This window comes from Anabrus simplex, chromosome 2 (assembly GCF_040414725.1).
Source record: "Anabrus simplex isolate iqAnaSimp1 chromosome 2, ASM4041472v1, whole genome shotgun sequence".
Taxonomy (NCBI): domain Eukaryota; kingdom Metazoa; phylum Arthropoda; class Insecta; order Orthoptera; family Tettigoniidae; genus Anabrus; species Anabrus simplex.
In genome coordinates, this window is record NC_090266.1 from 339,147,501 (window position 1) to 339,172,956 (window position 25,456).

Below are 25,456 nucleotides of genomic sequence, written 5' to 3' on the forward strand. Positions count from 1 at the left end.
CATACATGAGGCTTTAAATGTCTAAGTGTACTTTCTATTAGTTCTAATCTCATCTGTTAAATGTTTTCAATAAACTTCACCAACCAATTGCGGTACACATCCAAAATTACTTGTAGCAAAGAATACCTTTTGAAATCTCACTAAATACGGAACATACCTTCCTATTGATGAATATTCCATTTCGATAGTTTCTCCACAATATCACCATGGACATCAATTTTCCATCTTCAGTTGCTATTCGTTTCTTCTTCTTCTTTTTTTGCTTTACGTCGCACCGACACAGATAGGTCTTATGGCAACGATGTGAGAGGAAATGGCTAGGGGGGGGGGGGGGGGAAGGAAGCGGCCATGGCCTAATTAAGGTACAGCCCCAGCATTTGCCTGGTGTGAAAGTGGGGAAACCACGGAAAACCATCTCCAGGGCTGCCGACAGTGGGGTTCGAACCTACTATCTCCCGAATACTGGATACTGGCTGCACTTAAGCGACTGCAGCTATCGAGCTTGGTGCCATTCGTTTCAAAAGCAGATCTATTTAGTTGTATTTTATGGATATATTGCTGATGGAATACTTCTCCATACAGTGTTTACTCTAACAGTTTATGACCAATGCAATGCAACAAGAACTGTGTGTATGCTTTACTAAATGCTTATGATCGGATTTTTGTAGAGTATACAAATGTCCAAAGTACAACATGAACAATTATTTTATTTTCTATATACAAATTATGACACAAACTGCTGTCTTGTGATGATTCTGTCATGATATACACAGTTAAAAAAAATTCGGGGAACATGTTTTGTAACATCTGGTATGTGAACATTAATTCTGTAGATTGGGTTCCAATGTTCGTACAGTATACCTCGAGACCTTAGCAACTCAAGGTATGTCTAATCGAAGTTATACTCCATCTGTAGGCATAACCATGCATTAAACTCTCGGGTAACCCCTCAAAACAAAGTGAATAGCAGCGCGTCCGTGTGTCGTCGTGAGGTACACAGACTATTGCGGTCATTTGAGCACGTTGTATGTGAACCGAGACATCTTAACGAGGTTCAAGTCTTATGTTTAGTCCTCCGGGTAGGAAGCACTAGACAGAAATGGTTGCCTCGGTGGTGGGGACAGTGGATTCTGTCAAGGACTAAGCCCCTTTCAGAAAGTGCGCATTACTCCGGTCTGTGGTAGATGAGCAGTGCCTTGTTCTCTGGCTCTAAGTGGCCCTTGGAGAAAAAAGCAGCAGTCGGTGGGGGCCACACCTGTCCCTGAACGGGTCTGGCTCCGCCACAATCTCCAGCTCCGGCGTTGCCGTCTCTGATTCCCTGTTGTTGTCTTCCAGTGTTGGTACAGGTCACTTTAAGAGATCAGCGAGTACAGTATAATCTTGAGTACCACCTGCATTGTTTTTTCGAAAATATCTCCTCCAAAATTGGGTGCGGATCTTATTTAAAATTTTCGAAAATTTATCTTTCCGAATGCGCGTAAATCGGGCATCACCTCCGGCGTGGCTTGGTAACAATGCTCTCTCCGCTCTCAGTATACACTACTTCTGCGCTTGGTGTCAGTCTCACGCACGTTCTCGGAGTATTAACATGAATTCCACAAAGCATTTGCAATCTTTTACTGCGAGTGAGAAACTAAAGTAGTTCGGGAAGGCGAAATTATTGGAAATCGTGCCGCCGGTAGGAAATACGATATTGACGAGTCGTGTATTCGCTATTGGAGAAAGAAGAAAAATGCGCTATTAACATGTAGTGGTGATCGTAGAGCTTTTCGTGGACTGAGCGTACAGTTTCCAGAAATTGAAAGGAAACTTTATAAATATGTGACAGAAAGGCGGGAATTGGGATGTGGTGTGTCTACTGAAATGTGTCAGCTAAAGGCATTAGAGATCGCAAAGGAACTTTCAACAGAAGGGTTTAAGGCAAGCCGAGGATGGGTTTGTAATTTTTATAAAAGAAACGGATTGAGCGTACGTAGGCATACCTCACTTTCACAGTCTTCCTGGTGCCTACGATGAGAAGTTATTGTCGTTTCAGCGTCACATAAGTCAGTTGCGGAAGGAAAATGCATATTTGCTTTCCCAAATTGGCAGTGCAGATCAGACACCAGTCTACTTTGAAATGCCAGTGGACAGGACTGTGAATGTTAAGGGTGTGAAAAGTGTTACCATTAGAACAGGTGGTAATGAAAAACAACTGTGTACAGTAATGTTGTGTATTCTCACCGACGAAATCAAATTGCCACCGTACATTGTTCTCAAGCGAAATACTTTTCCTAAAAATCTACCCGCTGTTGTTATCGACAGATCTCAGAACTCCGGCTGGATGGACAGTTCACTTATGAAAGACTGGGTCAAGTGTGTCTGGCAACGTCACCCTGGTGCCTTATTGGGACAAAAGAGCTTGCTTGTTCTCGACGGTTACCGCGGCCACACAACAGACACTGTGAAGAAACATATCAAGGATGGGAAAACCGACCTAGCAGTCCAGGTGGGATGATGTCTATGCTACAGCCGCTGGATGTCTGCGTGAACCGTCCATTTAAACCAGCCTTGAAACAGCTCTATACAGAATGGATGGCGGCCAATAATCACACACTAATGCCAACTGGTCGCATACAGCGCCCGGAAGTTCAGCTGCTGTGTTCGTGAATTTTGACTGCATGGAATCGTATCCCTGGAGAATCGTATCCCTGGAGACCTCATATGGAAGAGCTTCAGGAAATGTAGCATTTCTAATGCTATGGATGGCAGTGACGACCACATTTTGTGGGAAGGTGGTGGTGGTGGTGGTGGTGATGATGATGATGATGATGATGATGATGATGATGATGATGATGATGATGATGATGATGATGATGATGATGATGATGGATGAATGAATGAATGAATGAATGAACTCATTGGATATCGCTCTGGAAGTGTTTGTTTACTTTTATTTGTATTTTCTAATCATTTGATGTGTGTTAGTAAAGATTGTAGGCCTAAATAATTTTGACTTCACTTTTTTAAAAAATTTTGTTCTTTCAAAATACAGGTGCGGGTCTTATTCAGTGGTGGGTCGTATTGGAGATTATACGGTAAGCACCGAAAAGCGGCGATTGCTCCTTCAGTGACCATGATGTACACTCGTGAAGTGCTCTTAAAAGTGCACAAGCTTACAGATATTGGTCATTCCTGTTTGCACTAATAAGTACAAGTTGCCTGACTAGTACTCAGAAGTACAAATAGCCTGGCGAGAAGAGTGACTAAGCGGGAAGCACGTACGTCAGCTTGATGTGACTACCAGCTTGCTCCTCAAGTCTCTCCTGCTGTGCCTTTTTTAATATACCGGGCTTACCGATGAACTAAGCGCAGCTTACTGTTCACTGGTCGAACCAACTGGCACAAACTGGAACTTTCATCGTAACGTGCCAGTTTCAGAGCGGGCACCACAACAGTTAGCCTCAGCTTAGTTTTTGTACAACTTTGGTGTCCACTGCTGAAATTCTTCCAGAGCAATCGGTGTTCTCCAAGTTGAAATCCCATGCTTTTTATTTCACAAACTACCTCTGAACCATTAATTCACCAGCATCGCAGTCTCCATAATAATTTTTAATTGTGTATAGAGCATTTCCCCCTCCCCCCTTTTTAAAGATGATGATTCTTCTTTTTTACTAAAGAACTAATACAGTAATAATCCTTGGAGATTTTGCATTATTTATCATGTTCATATGCCAAAAGGACACAGCTTGGCTGGAAAAGGTGAAATAATGTCATCATTCATAGACTTATGTTTGAATCAATTCCATTTTGTTTTCTTGCTTTGTTTGGTATTATGTCTTTCTTTTCGAAATTTACAGTTTAGAAATTTTCAAATATTTGGTGTTCTTTGTCCTCAAATGCAAACCTGGTTGTTAACATCTCAGCCTTTTCAGATGCATCCCCTTCAGCAGTAAGCACACATGTCAAAATTTTGGTGATAGTATTTTTCTATATAATTAGAGCCGAATTACTTCTCTGCATAAACTTAGCTGCAACTCGGCTATATGAGTATAATCATCTATTGAGACGTTTTTATGCTCTGCTCATGACCAATTGGTTGGTGAAGATGCTTCGTACAGTTAGGTATTGGAATCAGATGTATGTTGCACAATTATTTTTTCTTTTATTCTGGCTTTTTTCTTCTGAATTTTATTGGAGTTCAAAATTTTAGATGTGTTTCTGTTGCCCTTTTAGTGTTATGCTCTTATCTTCAATGGGAAATTATATTAGAATCAACACAGCATAGCTAAGTGTACAAATATTTAGGTTTGTCACTGCACGTTGGGACAAAAACCTTTCGATGCTTGCTTTTATTTTAAAAAAGCAAGATGGGTTAAAGGTATTTTCTAGGACAAAAAAATCCTTTAAAATATATTTTGATGTAATTATTCAATTTCACAGAAAATAACATAGATAAAACTTTTGTTGATAAGCAAGTAGGTTTTCTTCAAGTCAAAAACTTACAACATTGGAAAGGCATGCTATGAACGTGTTTACACACATTGTGCAAAAAGCTTAAGAATACCTTTTTTGATTTCCATCCACATTTTAAGGAAGTTCAGCTGACATTTCTAATATTATCACTAGTAGATTAAAACAGTGGGACATAGCTTGATAGCTGCAGTTGCTTAAGTGCGGTCAGTATCCAGTTTTCGGGAGATAGTGGGTTCAAACCCTACTGTCGGCAGCCCTGAAGATGGTTTTCCGTGGTTTCCCATTTTCACGCCAGGCAAATACCTTAAGGCCACGGCCGCTTCCTTCCCACTTCTAGCCCATTCCTCTTCAGTCATCACCATAAAACCTGTGTGTTGGTGTAAAAAAAAAAAAAAAAACACCAGAGTGTAGCTCATAATACGAGGGTTGGGAAAAAAGTTATTGCAACTATTTCTTTTCTTGCCGATATACAAGTGGATCACAAACTGCTATTTGTCGCATGGAAATTATGCAGGCATAGTGTGTATTCACAACAGATGGCTCTTTGATTGCTGGTAGTAGCATAGAGTGTGCTGTGAAATCAGTTGTGTGGCGAGCGTCGTGGGAGATGGAATTAACCCGTGTTGAGTAGTGCGCGTACATCAAAATCGCCGTTCTTTAGGGGAGAAATGCGAGAGAATGTCACGGTGAATTGGTGGAAGCCCTTGGGAATAATACCCTCCCATACTGTACAGTAGCATGGTGGGTAGGAAAGTTTCAACAAGGACGTGTGGCAACCGGTGATCAGCAATGCTTGAGACAACCTGTCAGTATGCGGACCGACGTGGCACGTGCCATCATCGAGTAGCTCCTGCAGGAAGACAGACAATGGGCGCTACTGGAGTTAGAGAGGGTAAATGGCATCGAAAAACTCACCATCCACAGGATATTGCAGACAGAGCTGCAGCTGCACAAAATCACACTGCGGTGGGTACCACATGCACTGACGGAAGTTAAATGGTGGATGTGATATTAAACATACTCAGACCACCTAGCACGCTTGACAATAGAATGGCAACCACTTCTTGTCACTAATAATTGCCATCCATGAATTTTGGGCCAGAGCATACGAACCGGAACTCGAACATCAGTTCGCGGAGTGGCGACATGCCGGATCACCAAGGCATCAGAAGTTCCGTTAGATTTCTTCCCCCGTGAAATTGATAGTGATCGTCGCGTATGACATCAGGGGTGTCATTGTGTAATACATGGCAGAACAGTGAGTGCAGAGTACTGCAGGGATTTCTTGGTGCAACAGGTATGACATGGCATTCGGGAGAAACATCTGTATCTTGTGGACAGTGCACTCATACTTGCCGACAACGCAAAACCACATAAAGCAGAGGGTGTACGGTGGCAACTGTGATGCCGGAGATGGGAAGAATTGGAGCACCTGCCGTACTCTCGTGAACTTTTGCCCTGAGACTTTCATCTTGTACGAAAGGTGAAGGAACCACTACGTGGTAGGCGGTTTGAGACACAAGAGGACATTTCCAATGTTGTGCGACAACAGTTGACTCGATTTACACATGGTGTGGCAAATGGTGATGCAGATGGTATTGTGCCTCCCACATCATTGGCAGCGTGTGGTGAATTTTGCAGGGGACAACTTGGAGGGCCTTTAAATCCAGTTATGTCATGTCGACTCTCTCTTGCTCTCTCTGTATGTGTGTGCTGTAATGTAGGTGTGCTTGGCTGTAATTATTTTGAACCATGAAACCAGTATTCTTGTGCACACTACTGTAATAAATATGTGAGGCACAATGTTTGAGTGTTCTTCAGTGTTAACACATGTAGTTCCCACCTTGTCCTTATGTATGCCTCTCATTTTCCAGTTAGGCTGGTATCTGCAAGAAAGAAAATGGTTGCAATGACTTGCCCCAACCCTAATATAATTTAGACAAACATAACTGCATTAAATTACATTTTACATTACATTTCTTTCTTTTCCAAGTTGGTGTTTATTGTAGTAGTTTCAAGTCATTTTGTATTGCACTTTTTTGTTGGACTGCAGAATCTTTTAAGAGAATTAACACAAAAGTACAGAACAATAGCAAAACATTTGGGTGAAATTTTCAGAAATAATTAATACCTTAGTATGTAGCTTCCAAACCATTCTGTTGCCGTGATGGTACGTTAAGGTATTATGTAAGTTACAAATAGAATGATAGCAACATAAACAGGAATGTGTTATAGAATAAACACACTATCAGTGTGGGATGAGGGAGAAATTGACCAACATGAAAACCCAAAAGAGAGAGAGGACCATCTCTGCATCTTCACGTTCTACAATCTTCTCATAGATGGACTCTCTCCTCATCCCAGTTCCCCCATACCCACTCCTTCTCAGCTAGTTTCCTGTAGAGGAGTAAAGTCGTTTAGCGCTCGTTCAGTCTAGTGCACTCAGATGTGCTTGTGTTTTTGGAGGCTAGACGAGTTCCACCTAGAAGTTTCTTTTTTTTTTTTCCTGTAGATGTCTTGAGTGTCCTCTTTTCTCAACACTGTAAAACCCTCCCCTGTGTGTTCTTTAACTCATTGTTTTCAAGCTTATTTTGGCACTTCTCAAAGTGATTAAAATTTAAAGTGACGATGGTTGTGTAGTAGACAAAGCTTCAAACGAGTACATTTTGTAGTAATAAGAGAGATTTCAGAAGATGAAATGTGATATTTTGCACAGTAATAATAGTGATGATCTGATAGCTTCAGATAGTGAGAGTGAGTGTGATTCTGTGTGTAGTTCAATCGCTGGAAGGGTGAATAGTAATCTGGACAGGAACAGTGACATTTTCTTTTCTGCCGTCCTACAGTTCCCGTATTTGATGTACACAAAGGTGTAAAAAAAAAAAAAAAAAAAAAAAAACTGTGATGAAAACTGTTATGACTTCTATAAATACTTTTTTCAGTAAGTTTCTTCAATATGCACTTGTGTAGAACTCATCAGTCAAGTAGGTGGCTTTTCAAAATGGCTGGGCCACAGCAGTGGCAAGCTGCTCTGGGAGCTGGTAGCAAAGGTGTTAATGTGGGAAGTGTAGGATAAGGTGGGGGAATAAGGGGTATTGTACAAAATGCCTTGTAAAGAGTAAAAATTTAACTTTAAGAACTAGGAAAGTTTTCGTGACTTCCCCTTAATTTTACATAGTATTTTCTGAAACTGGATGCTTAATTACTGTCTCGGATGAGGCAACTGATGAATGAGATTGGTTATTCAGAGTTGCAGTACTCATAATTGCATTAAGTATAACTTGTCTAATCAGTCATTACTCCTAACCAGTGAGCATGCTAATGTTTTTTGACATCTGAAGCACAGACACAGAAGCAGCTTGCGGAGCAGACAGCCAGCACGTACACTTACTCAAAGCTCTACTAGCGGTTGTTAGCAGGTTTGGAATATAGAATACAGATTGCATGTTGTTATGTTGATACTATTTTTATAATCTATTTGAATATAAGTTCAGCATACAAGTAGAATATCTGGTGTCAAAAACCTTCATTCGCTACATCAGTTAACTCGTCAGCAATTTCTGTTGAACTACTGTCAAAGTTACTGGCTGCTACTCTCACAATGTTGGATTCTTCATCACTTTGATCATTGGTGTCCAAACCAGTATCTTTTACGATCTTTTAGAGTTCCTGCTTCATCAGTGTATAATGACGCCATTGGGAATTTCTTTGCGTACAGCAAAATACTCTAAAAAGTTAACCGTACAACACTTTTTTCAAAATTCTCAAATTATGTCTTTCATATATAAGAAACTTCATATTCGATCTATATTGACACTGTTTCAGGTGAGTAAGAAGGAAATCTTCCACCATTCAACACAATACTAAAATTAAATGACTACACATTATAATATTTCATGTTTATGGTACCGGTTTCGACCTCCTCTCGAGGTCATCCTCAGCTGTACAATTCAAAATTAGCAAGTGGAATTAAAAATGTGTGCAAAACACTTACACTTAAATAATAACACTAAATTGAAAAGACAGGTATACACTAAAAAGAACACATCAAAATTAAAGCAAGTCATATTTAAAAATTTAGAGTTTTCCGCAGAGTATTAAGTTATTGCAAAGGAGTTCAACAAGTTTTAGATATCGCATGAAACGCTTCCAAGTCCACTGTTGCTCACAGCGTGTGGATCAGGCTTCGTTGTTTTAAATAATACTGTCGTGCCCTATTGTACGTCAGTAAGAAACTTAGGTGTTAAAATGACAGAGACACTAAATTGAACTGAAAAAGTGACAAATAGATGCTGTAAAGTGCAGAAATCTCTTTTTCCTCTCAAACGCTACTCTAGCATATTTCCAAAACATCTAAAAACACAACTGGTCAAATCCTTAATCTTACCAATTCTAGACTACTGCGTCACTGTACTTATGGACATATCTCAAGACAGTAACAAGATGCTCGAACGGAGTTTAAACTCCTGTATTAGATTTATATTTAAGCTGCAATATGATTCTCACATTTTACCTTATTATAGGGAGTAGTCATGGCTTCGTGTTCATGAGCGTCGCAGTCTCCACATGTTGTCCCTTCTGCATGGAGTTCTAAACTCAGGTGTACCGAATTATCTCTGATCAAAATTTAATTACCTCTCCTCCTATCATAACCACGATACACAATCTGGCTCCTGTTTAACAATATCTCTGCCACTCCAGGACTTACAACCGCTCCTTTGTAGTCACTGCTGCTAGGCTGTGGATTACCCTCCCTGCTACCATTAGGGATTTACGTTCTCGTAGGAGATTTAAGATGGATTCCCGAAATCACTTGCTCAATACCTCTAGCTGACTTGTTCGATGTGCGTAGTGTGAATGAGTGCGTGAATGAGCTTATTTTCATAAAAATTAGAATGTATCAATCAATCAATCAGTCAGTCAATACTGATCTGCATTTAGGGCAGTCGCCCAGGTGGCAGATTCTCTATTTGTTGCTTTCCTAGCCTTTTCCTAAATGATTTCAAAGAAATTGGAAATTTATTGAACATCTCCCTTGGTAAGTTATTCCAATCCCTAACTCCCCTTCCTATAAATGAATATTTGCCCCAGTTTGTCCTGTTGAATTCCAACTTTTACAAACGCCATTCAAACTTATTCGTCTACTAATGTCATTCCACGCCATCTCTCTGCTGACAGCTCGGAACATACCACTTAGTCGAGCACCTCTTCTTTCTCTCAATTCTTCCCAACCCAAACATTGCAACATTTTTGTAACGCTACTCTTTTGTCGGAAATCACCCAGAACAAATCGAGCTGCTTTCCTTTGGATTTTTTCCAGTTCTTGAATCAGGTAATCCTGGTGAGGATCCCATACACTGGAACCATACTCTAGTTGGGGTCTTACCAGAGACTTAAATGCACTCTCCTTTACATCCTTACTACAACCCCTAAACACCCTCATAACAATGTGCAGAGATCTGTACCCTTTATTTACAATCCCATTTATGTAATTACCCCAATGAAGATCTTTCCTTATATTAACACCTAGATACTTATAATGATCCCCAAAAGGAGCTTTCACCCCATCAATGCAGTAATTAAAACTGAGAGGACTTTTCCTATTTGTGAAACTCATAACCTGACTTTTAACCCCGTTTATCAACATACCATTGCCTACTGTCCATCTCGCAACATTTTCGAGGTCACGTTGCAGTTGCTCACAATCTTGTAACTTATTTATCACTCTATAGAGAATAAAATCATCCGCAAAAAGCCTTACCTCTGATTCCACTCCTTTACTCATATCATTTATATATATAAGAAAACATAAAGGTCCGATAATACTGCCTTGAGGAATTCCCCTCTTAATTATTACAGGGTCAGATGAAGCTTCACCTACTCTAATTCTCTGAGATCTATTTTCTAGAAATATAGCAACCCATTCAGTCACTCTTTTTTCTAGTCCAATTGCACTCAGTTTTGCCAGTAGTCTCCCATGATCCACCCTATCAAATGCTTTAGACAGGTCAATCGCGATACAGTCAATTTGACCTCCAGAATCCAAGATATCTGCTATATCTTGCTGGAATCCTACAAGTTGAGCTTCAGTGGAATAACCTTTCCTAAAACCGAATTGCCTTCTATTGAACCAGTTATTTATTTCACAAACTTGTCTAATACAATCAGAAAGAATGCCTTCCCAAAGCTTACATACAATGCATGTCAAACTTACTGGCCTGTAATTTTCATAGGAAGAGGAATTCGGGAATGGAATAGATTCAAAGTTGTTTGAAATCATTTAAGAGAATACTATATAACAACTGATAGGGAATCTGCTACCTGGGCGACAGTCCTACATGCTATATGCTTTACTACTATGATCTTTGGATTTATCATAACTTTCTAGAGGTAGCACACATAATATTGTGATTAAACATTTCAGTTAAATATATTATTAGCAAAAGAACGTATGAAAAGAGGCATACAGATGAATACAACACTAATAATGAAAAATGTACCCTTTATTTACAATCCCATTTATGTGATTACCCCAATGAAGATCTTTCCTTATATTAACACCTAGATACTTACAATGATCCCAAAAGGAGCTTTCACCCCATCAAAGCAGTAATTAAGAGAGGATTTTTCCTATTTGTGAAAGTCACAACCTGACTTTTAACCCTGTTTATCATCATACCATTGCCTGCTCTCCATCTTCCAACATTATCAAAGTCATTTTGCAGTTGATCACAATCTTGTAACTTATTTATTACTCTATACAGAATATCATCTGCATAAAGCCTTATCTCTGATTCCACTCCATTACTCATATCATATCATATATATATATATATATATATAAGAAAACATAAAGGTCCAATGATACTGCCTGAGAAATTCCCCTCTTAATTATTGCCAGGTCAGATAAAGCCTCACCTACTCTGAATCTCTGAGATCTATTTTCTAGAAATATAGCAATCCATTCAGTCACTCGTTTGTCTACTCCAATTGCACTCATATTTGCTAGTAGTCTTCCTTTATTCACCCTATCAAATGCTTTAGACAGGTGAATTGCAATACAGCCCATTTAAAACTCCTGAATCCAACATATCTGCTATATCTTGCTGGAATCCTACAAGTTGAGCTTCAGTGGAATAACCTTTCCTAAACCTGAAGTGCCTTCTATCGAACCAGTTATTAATTTTGCAAACATGTCTAATATAATGAGAAAGAATGCCTCCCCAAAGCTTACACGCAATGCATGTCAAACTTACTGGCCTGTACTTTTCAGCTTTATGTCCATCCTTTCCTTTATACACAGGGGCTACTGAAGCAACTCTGCATTCATTCGGTATAGCTCATTCATGGAAACATTAATCAAATAAGTACTTCAGATATGGTACTTTATCCCAACCCATTGTATTTAGTATATCCCCAGAAATCTTATCAATTCCAGCTGAATTCCTAGTTTCCAACTTTTGTATGTTATTGTAAACGTCATTATCATACGTAAATTTTAATACTTCTTTAGCATTAGTCACTTCCTCTATCTGGACATTGTCCTTGTAAACAACAATCTTTACATACTGCTGACTGAATACTTCTGCCTTTTGAAGATCCTCACATACACACTCCCCTTGTTCATTAATGATACCTGGAATGTCCTCCTTTGAACCTGTTTCTGCCTTAATGTACCTATACGTACTCCTCCATTTTTCACTAAAATTTGTATGACTGCCAGTTATGCTTGCCATCATGTTATCCTTAGCTGACTTCTTCGCTAGATTGAATTTCTTAGTAAGTTCCTTCAATTTCTCCTTACTTCCACAGCCATTTCTAACTCTATTTCTTTAGTCTGCACCTCCTTAGTCTCTTTATTTCTCTATGATAATAAGGTGGGTCTTTACCATTCCTTACCACCTTTAAAGGGACAAACCTATTTTCACAATCCTCAACAATTGCTGTAAACCTATCCCAGAGTCTGTTCACATTTATTAAAACCATATTCCACCGATCATAGTTACTGTTGCCTAATTCGTTTTAAGTACGACAAAAACTGCTTCATGATCACTAATACCATTCTCTATTACATCGGTTTCTCTATAGAGCTCATCTGGTTTTATCAGCACCACATCCAGGATATTTTTCTCTCTGGTTGGTTCCATCACTTTCTGAATCAGCTGTCCTTCCCATATTAACTTATTTGCCATTTGTTGGTCATGCTTCCTGTCGTTCGCATTTCCTTCCCAATTGACATCTGTTAAATTCAGATCTCTGGCTACAATCGCATTTCTTTCCGTGTCGTTTCCTACATAGCTGATTATCTTATCAAATAATTCTGAATCCGTGTCAGTGCTACCCTTTCCCGGTCTGTACACTCCAAATATATCAAGTTGCCCGTTATCTTTAGAAATGAGCCTTACACCTAGAATTTCATGTTTGTCATGTTTAACTTTTTCGTAGCTTACAAATTCTTCTTTCACCAGAATGAATAATCCCCCTCCCACCATTCCTATCTCTACGATACATACTCCAGTTCCGTGAGAAAATTTCTGCATCCATTATATCATTCTCAGCCATGGTTAAACACCTATTACAGTATCTGGTAAGTATATATCTATTAAATTACTTAATTCTATTCCTTTCTTTACAATACTTCTACAGTTCAACATTAACATTTTTATGTCATGCATACTTTACTTTCAGTTCCTGTAACCTCATTACCGCTCCCCAGACCACCCCGTTTCCCTGAATGTACCTCCTTATTACCCTTCCAAAACAAATTTCTTAACTTACACGTACCACTGGGGTTTAAGTGAAGGCCATCTGAGTGCAGATCCCAATCTCCTACCCACTCATTAGGATCTAGAAATCTCACTTCCAGTTTCCCACATACCCACAGCCTCACTTAAATCCCCAATCACCCTCCAGTCAGTATCCCTCCTAAATTGTATTTCTCTGGCAACAATCTCCGCTTCCTTAAACTTCACCCGTGCTTCATTTACCAGATCCCACACATCCCCAACTATGTTGGTACTTACACCAGCTTGGCTTATGTTATTGGTACCAACGTGAAACACTACCAGCTTCTCCTTTCCCTCCTCCTTCTCTTCTACTTTCCTCAACATCTGCCTCAACCTAATTCCTGGATAACACTCTACCGTAGTTCCCTTTCCTCCGCACACTTTCCCCACATGTCTAACAATGGAATCTCTCATGACCAGAGCTACAACCCTACCCACCACATTTGATCCCCTCCCGTCCTGTTCAGCCCTATCTTTCCTGACAGCTGCAGAAGCTACTTCCTCCTCACTTTTCTCCCTCCTATGCTCCTGTTCCACCTGTCTTTTCCTATCCTCTACATTTCCTTTTCCTACCTTTTCCCCTCCTCCTACTTCCACACATCTCAGCAACAGTTCCCTGTTCCTCATCTTCCCTCTGTTCTACCTGCAGCGACTCTTCCGATTTCTCACAGACACCTGTCCTGAATTCTCATCGTGAATAGAGCCCTTAGCATGCAATCTCCTTTCCCTTGGAACATTAGACCACCTGTCTTCTACAACTCCCCCCTTTCCTTTCCATCCTTCTTTTACACCTACTATATCCTACCTTTCTTCCTGTCTTCTGAGAGAATCCTCGAACTCTCCAGCTCCTCCCTCTTACTCCTCAATGCCTCGCCACACCTACAGTTCCTACACTTGTACTCCTTAGCCATTCTTTACAGAAAAATGATAAAGAAAAGAAAAATTAAATAACTTATGTGCATAAAAAATAAAAGGAAAGAAATATAGTCTAGGATAGTACACAAAGATCACAAGACAGTACGGTAATTAATATACTTTCACTCCAGGCAAATGCTGGGGCTGTACCTTAATTAAGGCCACGGTCGCTTCCTTCCAACTCCTGGGACTTTCCTATCCCATCGTCGCCATAAGACCTATCTGTGTCGGTGTGACATAAAATCACTAGCAAAAAAAAATAAATAAATAATATACCACTACACTACAATACTACTTAGTCATACTATATTTTTATCCTACAACACCACAACAGGATAAAAACTGCCATTAATTACTGAATACCGAAAGGAATACACAAGAATTATACAATTCTAAACTGCAGTTAAGCCTATCCTAATTACAAGTACAGAATTCTAATAAGAGAATTTGTACGGATACCTCTATTATACTACACAAATATTTTACAATAATATAATATGCACCTCGTATACTACTGTACAGTACACTAAAATAATTTTAAACTACGTTCAGGCATATCCTAATTACAATAATGTACTTATACTTCAACGGTGAAGAATAAAGGTTTAATTGGTAATATACCTGGGAGTGAGGTATTGTTTTGTGAAGCATGGCATACATTCAAAAAAAGTTCTAATTTTTTCAAACTATGTACTTGTGTGCTGTTGATATCAACTGAAGTCCCGTCGAACAGTTATTCTGTGTTATGTGTTCCACTTATCCATCCGGAACCTGCTTGTTCGAAAGTCTTTTCACCACTATAGTGTGCAAACCAAATTAACACTATCAGCAGCATACTTTTGGACCCACTCGACCTTCTAACAACATTGACATACCCCTCAACCTGGAATCCTAGGATAGGGACAATAGCCATACATTGGAAATTATATTAACCAGGAGTTACTTCTTCAACTTTCTTCATTTTCTTTATTAATTAATTGAACCTCGGAACATAAAGCCTGGTCCATACACAGTAAGCAAATGTGGACTTGGAAGCGTTTCATATGATGTCGCAAATGAGTCCATCAAGTTTTAGATAAGTTAATACTCTTTTTGAAAACTCGATAAAGCTTGTAATCTGGTTGACCCCGAAGGTCAAAACTGGTACCATAAACATGAAATGTTGCAAGTTAGAATAATTTCATTTTCTTATTGAATGGTGGATAATTTTCCTCTTACTCTCCTTATGTCTTCATTGAATGTGGTCAATGTTTACCTGGAGTTGTAATTTGTCTCCCATCCTTATTCACTTTTTCACACTGCCTAGCAACATCTCTTCACTTTTACCTACAGCCTTGTTGGCCTTTTCCACATCTTTCAAGACTTTTTTTCCTTTTCTTTATAGAATTTTGAAACTTTGTGTGTAATGTTTCTGCTCTGAGAATGGATCACTTTGGTTGATTATTGGAAGAGTTTCCATTCTTAACCAGGATCCGCCCAAGGGCAAATTACACAGTCTTCTTGGACTCGTATTATTGAAACCGCGTGCACTGTATTGTTTACTACGGTATTCTCGTGTTCAGAGGAGTTCCGCCTAACATCTTGCGTTGTTTGTTTTAGTATATCATGCTCATTTGTACGGTATAGCTACATAAAAAGTCTTGTTTCCACGAGTGCCAGTAATGGCTGCACGTTTGAAGTAATTCATGTTTTACTTCTGTAGTTACTTATAAGGACCCTGTAGTGCCATATTTTTCTCTAAGGTGTTTATATGTATCGAGATTAGCTAAGACATGTCTTGGTGATGATTGGCGTCCTTTCAATTGAAGTAGAAGTTCGGTGGTGCTTACCTGGCATGCTGGGCTGAAGTGCTATCTTTCTTCCTGGCTCAACTCGGCCTATAATAATTGTTATAGTTCTAATGTTCCTTTCTGTTCATTTCACTCTTCTTTATCAACCTAGCAATGCATAATGGTGTATGCTATAAGTTATGTTTTAATTTAATAATTTTTAATGACACAGAGTAAAATTTCCATATAAAATCGACACTGCATTGCGGTTTTCTTGTTTAAATGTATCTTTTATGCAGTTATTCATCCTATCTTTTCACGTGCTTCACATTTATGGGTTCATACATTTTGTTTTAGGAGAATTTCAGTATGATAAGTACTGGACTTGTTCGAAAATGAACTTTCCAACGTAGAAAAGGTATTCATCGAGCCTCCAGGCATTGCTGTTTTGTCTGACGAAGACAGCGGGGATGAAGATGGAGGTGGCTTTGCCAATAATTTACCTGGTAGCCATCTTCAAGTGAACACAGAATTAGCGACCTGTGAAACTTCAACTGACCGACATTGACGATGTGCCTGTTGAAGTGGATCAAGCTGAGTTGGTACAAGTAAGACCCAGAAAGGTACATTGAATTCCTGCAAAATAGGAAAAGCAAAACCTTAGCACACGTTGAGGAATTTTTCCCAACAGTGACTTCACCGAACTTCGAGAAAAATCGTGCGTTGAACTGTTTGAGTCAATTTTTTCAGATGACATTTTTGATCACTTTTGAATCTAACAAATATGCCAGCTTTTTGAACTGTCCTTCCCCGAATATTACTCAGCAAAAAATGAAAGTTTTCATTGCAATTTTGATTTTATCTGGATACAATACCGTTCCTTCGAAGAGATCGTATTGGGAGGATGCGTGTGATGTGCACCATTCTCTGGTGGCAAGTGATGTGTGGCGAAACAGGTTTCTTTAAATTTGCCCTTTCATATACTTTGCTGATAACAATGAACCCAAATTTCAACGACAAAATGTGGAAGTTGAAAGCTATGATTGACCTTCTACGTGCTCGTTTCATGGAAAACTTTCGGGCTGAAGAGCACTATCATATGATGAGTGTATGGTGCCATATTTCTGGAGGCATTCCTGCAAACCATTTATAAGAGAAAAACCTATTAGTTTTGGTTTCAAGGTATGGTTACTAAACACTCGTAGATCTTGTAGATTTTGAAGTGTACCAAAGAAAAAATCCTAATGCAAATGCCCAGTATGAAGCAGAATTTGGGAAGTGGTCAGCCCCCCTTATAACAATGCTGGACAATCTTTGAATGGATCTGAAAAATTTTCCCTTCAAATTATACTTTTTTTTTTTTTACAATTTGCTTTATATCGCACTGACACAGATACGTTTTATGGTGATGATGGGATAGGAAAGGGCTAGGAGTGGGAAGGAGCAGCCGTGGCCTTAATTGAGGCACAGTCAAAGCATTTACCTGGTGTGAAAATAGGAAACCACGGAAAACCATCTTCAGGACTGCCGACAGTGAGGTTCGAACCCACTTTCTCCCGAATACTGGGTACTGCCTGCGCTTAAGCGACTGCAGATATCGAGCTAGGTAAATTATACTTAAATCTGTTCACTGGAATGGGATTGCTAACACATCTTGATGTATGGGGATATGGTGCTACAGGTACACTTCGAGAAAATCACATTCCTAATGATTGTCGTCTGAAATCTTCCGCTATCACAAAGAAAGACAAAAACTGGGTACATATGATTACCTAAAGAACTTGGAGGAAGGTGTTCAGGTTTGCCGTTGGGTGGATAATTCAATAGTAAGCGTAGCATCTACATGTTATGGAGTGCACCCTGAAAAACAGATATCTCGTTATGTGAAAGAAAAAGGACAGGCTAGAGGTGGAAAAATCAGCGTTTCAGTCATACATGATTTCTCAATAAAATATGGGTATGGGAGGTACTGATCATGACAGATGTGCAAGTCGGTATATGAGGAAAAACGTGGCGGTGGGCAATATTTGTCTGGTTCGTCGATGTGAGAATGCATAATACACGACAGCTGAAACACTCGTCTGGAGAAGGCATTTCTCACCTTGATTTTCGACAAGCAATTGTTCAGACTTACCTCACACGCTACAAAGCTTCTCCCTTGTTCAGCAGATCTCATTGTTTTGGACATAATGCAGTGCAGGAACTTTGGTATGATGGAATGCATCACTGGATTTTTACAATTCCAGGAGCGAAGAGAATTGCCTAGCTAGGCCTAGAACCCAGTGTACAAAGTGTAATGTAGGTTTATGTGTAGACTGTTTTACTGATTATCATATGCTCAAAGGTAATAAGTAGTGTGTACTTGCCTTTCAGAACATCACCCTTAATGCCATACACATGTGAACAGGTGACTTATCCTTGAACATACCGCTACTATAATTCCTCATACAGACTGTCTGATTGCCTCATAATGTAATAAGTGATTTTGGTAGCTTGTGAGATTTTAGCATTATTATTTAAAATATAAATAAATTTCCCCATACAATTAATGCCTCAGGTCATTTACAAACACCCCCCTCCCAAAACCCCATGGCACTACAGCCGTTGAAGGGCCTTGGCCTACCAAGCGACCGCTGCTCATTCCGAAGGACTGCAGATTACGAGGTATCATGTGGTCAGCACAACGGATCCTCTCGGCTGTTATTCTTGGCTTTCTAGACCAGGGCCACTATCTCGCCGTCAGATAGCTCCTCAATTCTAATCACGTAGGCTGAGTGGATCAGGTCATTTACAACCCCTATAAAATCATCCCTAGCACCAAAAATCCAACATATAGGTATTTTTAATAGTTCTGGAGCATTATTTTCCTAATATATATAAATATTGAAGGAAAACTTGTATACTCATGATTTACCGAAGAAAGTATTGGATGAAAGCATATCAATAAGCCAAATGTTTATATGAAACAAAAGATAGCACTACCGCCCAACATGCCATATATGGCATGGCCCTTTTCTCGGAAGTTGCATGTTGAATAAATAAAACTGGAGCTTTTTCAGGATCTTCAGATGCACGTTATCCAACGCTTAAAGTTATAAGTTGATTCTCAAAAAATAAAATCTTGGGTGGATCCAGGTTAAAGAGCTGCAGTTCTATTAACCAACACAAAAGCAACACAGAAATTTAACTGATCTCTGACAGCAATTCACTGCTTATGAACAACAACAACACTATTGTTGGGACAGTTTTCTAATGTTCCACCAAGATGTGGCTGTACCGCTTGTGCTGAGGTAATAGATTGTTATTCTGTTTATAACTAATAGTTCCTCTCATTGGCTAGTGGTAATCTCTCAGCAGATACCTAATGCACTTGATCATAATTGTTGTTGTTATTCTGGTATGGAAATTAATCTCCTATGCATTTTTTCAGTCATTGCTGTATCTTGTTATAAAGGAAAGCAGAGAACCAATAAAAATATAGATTATACAGTAAATGATGAAACTCTTAGCATTTACCATTGATATATTGCAGGTATTATAGTGCAAGTATCATCCAGATGGCTGGAGTTAAAGACGTCTCGGATGTCATTTGGTTAGCTTGCGCGACAGCCGGAGTAAATTTCTTCTGCACCTTCATTGGTTTGTTCTTAGTGGAAAGAGTAGGAAGAAGGCCACTTACTCTGTGGTCACTAACAGGTATGTATTTACAGTGGTTAAAATGCTAGTTTTTTTGCTTGCTGATATATTCAAATGTTTAATTAAAATGAAAATCCTGTAATTCCTCCAGGTGAGGAATGGAATGAATGAAGTCTCTATTTTTTGGTAAAGATGGGAATTGTGCCGGCTGCCAAAGCCTGTCGCACTCCTCTGGGGCAATGATTGACTGACAAATGAAATGACATTGGAGAGTGTTGCTGGAATTAAAAATGACAGGAAAAACTGGAGTACATGGAGGAAAAACCTGTCCCACTTCCACTTTGTCCAGCACAAATCTCACATGGAGTGACCGGGATTTCAACCATGCAACCCTATGGTGAGAGGCCGGCATGTTGTCGCTTGAGCCACGGAGGCTCACTCAAATGTTTAAAGCTTTTTAGAAATCAAAAACTAAAATTTAGGAAATCTACTGAAATATTAATGTTTATATAAATCCACATTTCATTCATCATTAGTTATTTTGTTTTCATTTAGTAAAAAAAAGAATCGCTAGCTTTGTTTGAAAGGTAAAGAATCTATTCTAGTCAGTCCAATAGGGAGTCAAGATTTCTTGCTTTCTTTATTTTGGACAATGAAAATATCAGTGATAAGATGGGCACCTCGCTTCATTTAGCCTTCTATACTTCAAGAAATGTACAACTGATAAATAATTTAGAAGGCAAATAGTGGGCAAGTTAAGTGTGAGTCAAAGAAGCTGGGGAACAAAATTAATTCCTTTCATTCTCAGGAAAGAGTTAATGTAAAGTTGTACAACTGGACAACCATTCCCAGGGAAAATGAGTGAATGGCTTTTAGCTAGTCCTATATTTCTACGTAGGACCAAGTTGAAAATTTTGGATACCCACATGGCTTCCCCCAGTTTGTAGACTGGTGTAGAATAGTCGAAGCACGACAATGTTACATTTCCAACTTGTCTATACATTAGTTGTACAGAAGTCTAAATGGTCATAAACAAGACCGTATTGCCTTGGCCATGAATTCTATTAGCCTTTATTAGAACCATGGCCAGCATATATGTATGATTTTTGGATTCAATCAGCTTAATGTACTGGAACTTCATTTGGAGAGTTAAATGAACTACTTATATCCATTGGGAATCAGTTAATTGTTCCTCAGATTTTGTGATCACTAATTTTGCTGATCCTGAAGTTTTTCTTTGTTTTTGGCACTGGTGGCTGCTCGCCATCAGACTAGGAGGGTTCAAGTCTGGGTAACAGAATAGCGCATATAAACTAAATAAATACAGTATGCTGCTGTTTCCTCAAGGCTATAGTACTAGTCACATAAGGCTATACACTAAAAAACAAATATTCTCTCTTTTTATTAATGGTGCATCACTGCTGCCAACTTGACCATTTACATATTGAAATCGCGAGACATAACAATCAACAAACTAACCTCAGAGTAAGTATCAATAACGGAGGTTCCCTTACCCAAGTAAATGATCAATCAAGATACTCATAATTAAGTCTATTTTCAAGCTCAGTGTGTAATTAAGGAAATACACACTCTTTCTCACCCTCACTTAATTAAATGTTCTATATTTCTGCCTTTATTTCAATGTACGCAGTACTAGAATCGTATTCTTTGGTTTTTGCCTGGTGTTAATAATTCAGCTCCCTTCTTGAAATTTGCTGTTACTTGTCAGGCTGAAGAGAAACTGCGCTGTAACAATACACACATGCAAGTATATTATATGTAGCCTACAAATGCTATAAGTCATTAAGAATACATAAAGGCTAAGTCTGCAAATTGTACCAAAATCGTGACAAGACAAGGTCAGGTTATTTTAGGTTGAGAACAAAATTTCCTTCCATTTCAATTGAACTGAACTGAACTGAACTGAACTGGTCTTTATAGAGGAGGTAATGTTGCTTGCCTTTTCAGAGGAGTTCTTGCAGATTTATCTTGCTCCTTATACATCCTACTTGCATTCTATACATACAAATTGGACGAAATAAGCCATATCATTAAATTGCTGCGTTGGTTACTTAAGACCAACTACATTATTAAATCAGTTATTCAAACATGCCACAATTCTACTTATCTGGTATTATCCAAACAGATTTATAATCCTACAGAAAAAGAAAACATGCTTTACTTACACCCACAAATGTAACTAGTAATTATGACAATGCGGCAGTGGCAATACGTAAATTTTGCAAATCACGGAAAAACCCATGACTATATAGTGCCAACGTGCAAGATTAACAGTAACTGTAAGACGTATCGGCAAGTGGAGTCCCTAAACTGTATGGTTAGCGACACTGAATTGAACCCAACAGTTAAAAAATAACTATAAATCACTACCTTCAGTATTAACATGGGAGAAAGAGTAAGGTTGTACCCTTAGTGTATAAGCCTTCATGGCAGGGAGTATAGTAATCGAGAGTCAATATGCATAATACAGATGTTGATTCCCATAGGGAATTTAAAATATTTGTCCCGAATGAGTAAATTTGCATCCCGATACTGTAGGATTGTAACCCTGTCACGACACTGCCGCAGGTGTATTTATACTACATTTAACATAGGAGAAGCATTTGTATTACTGAGATTCAGTAGAAGATTTATACCACCTTCACTCAGTCGATCTCCTTAAAGTTTTCTTAATATACTGTCCACAGTTTACTATTAGGACTGCCCCTGTACACGATACTAACACAAGATTAACGGCCTTATTAAAGCACAAAACTTGCAGTTCATTAAGCAACAATTATAAGAATGAAAAAGCAATTAATTCAGCAACCATTTGATGAATTAATAAGATTTTAACTTTCTAGTCTTGACAGAGGTGGATGTGGAATCCTCCAAAATGATAAAGGAAAAAGGTGTTATGAGCAGATTGTATATTTTGATATGATTAAATTTTTGTACACAGGTATAATTGTACCTTTTTAGAGAGTCTGTGCAGAGATGACACTATTAAAGGTAATGCACTAAGCCAACAGTATAAAGTAAACTTGTATTCTTCGAGGTGGTGCAGCTCTTTACAGGCACACATCTCCTGGGGAGGTGAATTGCATGTGCCCTTTTAACCACACACCAGCCCTCCTGCCAGTTTCAAATCCTTAACACTGTCAACACTGCCATATTTCAACATGGACCCTGGCAGTGAACTGGGTCTTTGTCCTGAATTTTAATACATCATTACATTGCAAGTTGTAAATCTCATTACACATCAGCGAAACGTAATACATACCGGATTTTTGTATCATATGAATGTATTGATTATTTTCACCATGTTGGTCCGTATTGACTTGTATTCAAATTTCTCTAAAAAATAATTTCACCGCCTTGTCAATACTTTATACATTTTATTTTATTTTATTACCGTACATGTACATGTTTCGAGAGCCACCGCTCTCTTCTTCAGCAGTGCCAAACATTAATTGATCCTTGGACTATGGTACCGTGGTATAATATAACAAGTATATATGAATTTTGAAAATTGTTGCAACAATTTCTCTTAGTTTCACCTTTCCTATTTACTATGTCATTTGTTGCAGATTTTACTGGAATTTTCCTAAATAATGAAATCTATTAAATTAATCTCTATATGTTAATTTATGTCCTTATTTACATCTGAAGGAATAAATATTTCTTGTCTAAATTTAACATTTACTTGTCATTTAGTGGAAATCCTTAAATAAATCAATTTGTAAAATAATAGATAACATCTATAAAATTAGTTATCCTTTAAAATGTTTCTGCTCTCTTCTTTCTTCTTAAAGTCTGCTATAATGTTCTAGACCTCTCATAAATCAGAATATCTTCTCTTAACCTCATCCAATTCCTTAAATAAATAAACCAAACAAACTAACTTTAGAGACCTTTTGCGAAAAAAGACGGCTACTCAGATGTCTGGAGAAATTATTTAGGCCTACTTACTTCATTCCATCTAATTTATCCAAAAATTAAAATGATGTGATATTGGTCTGAACCCAAACAATATGTCCTCCTTCCTTCCTTGTCAATCTGCTACTCTGCTACTGGTTACGCGATGACCATGCTGGTCGCTTTCTAACCGTCAAACTCCTTTAAATAATAAACCAACAAACTAATCTTTGGCGACGTGTTTATAAAAGGACGATATCTTAGATAATTAGAGAAAATTGTATTTACTTACTTCAGCTCGATTGGTTGCCAACATTTAACCTTGACCAAAGTATTCTTGTACTAGTTTGAATAAACAAACGTGTTCTGCTCTCTGCTGTCAATGACCTTGTTAGGCTCGCTGCTACCTGTCGCTGTGCTGCCGGTTATGTAATGTAGGGGATGGAGGGGGCGCGTACTTGTGACCGGAACTATTTCTTTCGCTCCCTCTTTCTCTCCCTTCTTATATGATTGTATGCCAATCGGCACATCGCATTTTCTTCATTCAGTGGTTTCTTTAAGTTATTTTCATTATCATTTCTGTGATCAATATATATATATATTTATTTTCTCTAAAGCGTCCATTAATTTTCCTTTCGTTGTCGTGTGCACTATTTCCATATCTTTGTCTATTTCCATAAAATTATGTTTGTGTTCTTCCATGTGTTCTCCCATTGCTGAGAATCTCCTGTGTCTCACCGCATTCACATGCTCCTTGTATCTCGTCTCCAAACTCCTCCCTGATTGTCCAATGTATTTTTTCCCACAATTTTGGCATTTGATGCAATATACTCCTGATTTATTAAACCTGTCGGATCTATTAACCTTATGCGAATTAAATAAAATTCTCTTATTATTGTTGTCCGTCTTAAACGCCACATCAATGCCTTTTTTATTAAATATCTTTTATTCCGTATGAGTATCTATTATGAAATGTTATTACCACTACATTCTTTCTTTCTTTTCTTTTTCCAAGGTTGATTTCTGTTTATTAATTTATCCTTTATTTTATCTACATATTTCTTCCATTTCTCTTCGCGATCTCATATATGGTGGTCACCTTTTTTTCGAACGCTTGTATTTTTAAGGGAAATTTAAGTGCCCTGCTGATCATACTATAAAATGTTGCCTTCTTCTGTTGGCCTGGGTGATTGGAGTCCTTCCTAATAATAGTGCTAGTGGTCGTTTCTTTCCTGTAAACCTGATACTCTAATTCTCTACCATTTCTCGTTATTTTGACGTCCAAGTAATTCAGCGATCCTCCTTCCTCTGATTCCATTGTGAATTTGATATCTTTGTCTATTTCATTCACCCTTCTTAATACTTCTATCGGGCTTAATTCTTTCTCATCTATGATGATGAACACATCGTCCACAAATCTCAACCATTTAATTAATCCTTTAATTTTCTCAATTATTTTATTTGATTCCACATAGTCCATGTACATATTCGCTAGAATACCAGACGCCGGGGAACCCATAGCCAATCCCTTTTCCTGTTTGTATATTTTGTTGTTGAATCCGAAATAATTGTTCCCTAATACGTATTCTAACAATTTTATAAATTCTTCGATCTCTATTTTACTTAAACCGCTATGCTCTGTTAAGTTCCTTCCGACAATATTTATTGTTTTAGATACGGGGATGTTGGAATACATGTCTTTAACATCGAGACTATGTATTGTGTAATTTTCTTTCATTTCAATCTACCTTGTTCCATTACAAAAATCGCTTGTATTACTGATTATTGCCTCTGATGTGAATTTAAAATGTTTTCATATGAATGTGTCGACCATCCAGAACGAAGAAGTTAATCAGGAAGTACTTACCTAAATTATTTTAATTATACTAGTCTTATGAAAAACATAAAATGTATGAGGAAAAAACTTTTACATTCAAGGTTTAGCAATAAGCCTGCTCAAACAATAAAAATGAATCA

The 25,456-nt window shown here is 38.3% G+C and overlaps 1 protein-coding gene across 1 annotated transcript in view; it reads left to right on the plus strand.

Moving 5' to 3' along the window:
• The window catches only part of LOC136864123 (proton myo-inositol cotransporter), a 569,053-nt gene that overhangs the window by 381,839 nt on the left and 161,758 nt on the right, over positions 1 to 25,456 (plus strand). The window contains exon 7 of the mRNA XM_067140727.2: positions 19,458 to 19,621. Within this exon, the coding sequence (XP_066996828.2) occupies positions 19,458 to 19,621 (164 nt within the window). The remainder of the gene's footprint in view (positions 1 to 19,457; positions 19,622 to 25,456) is intronic.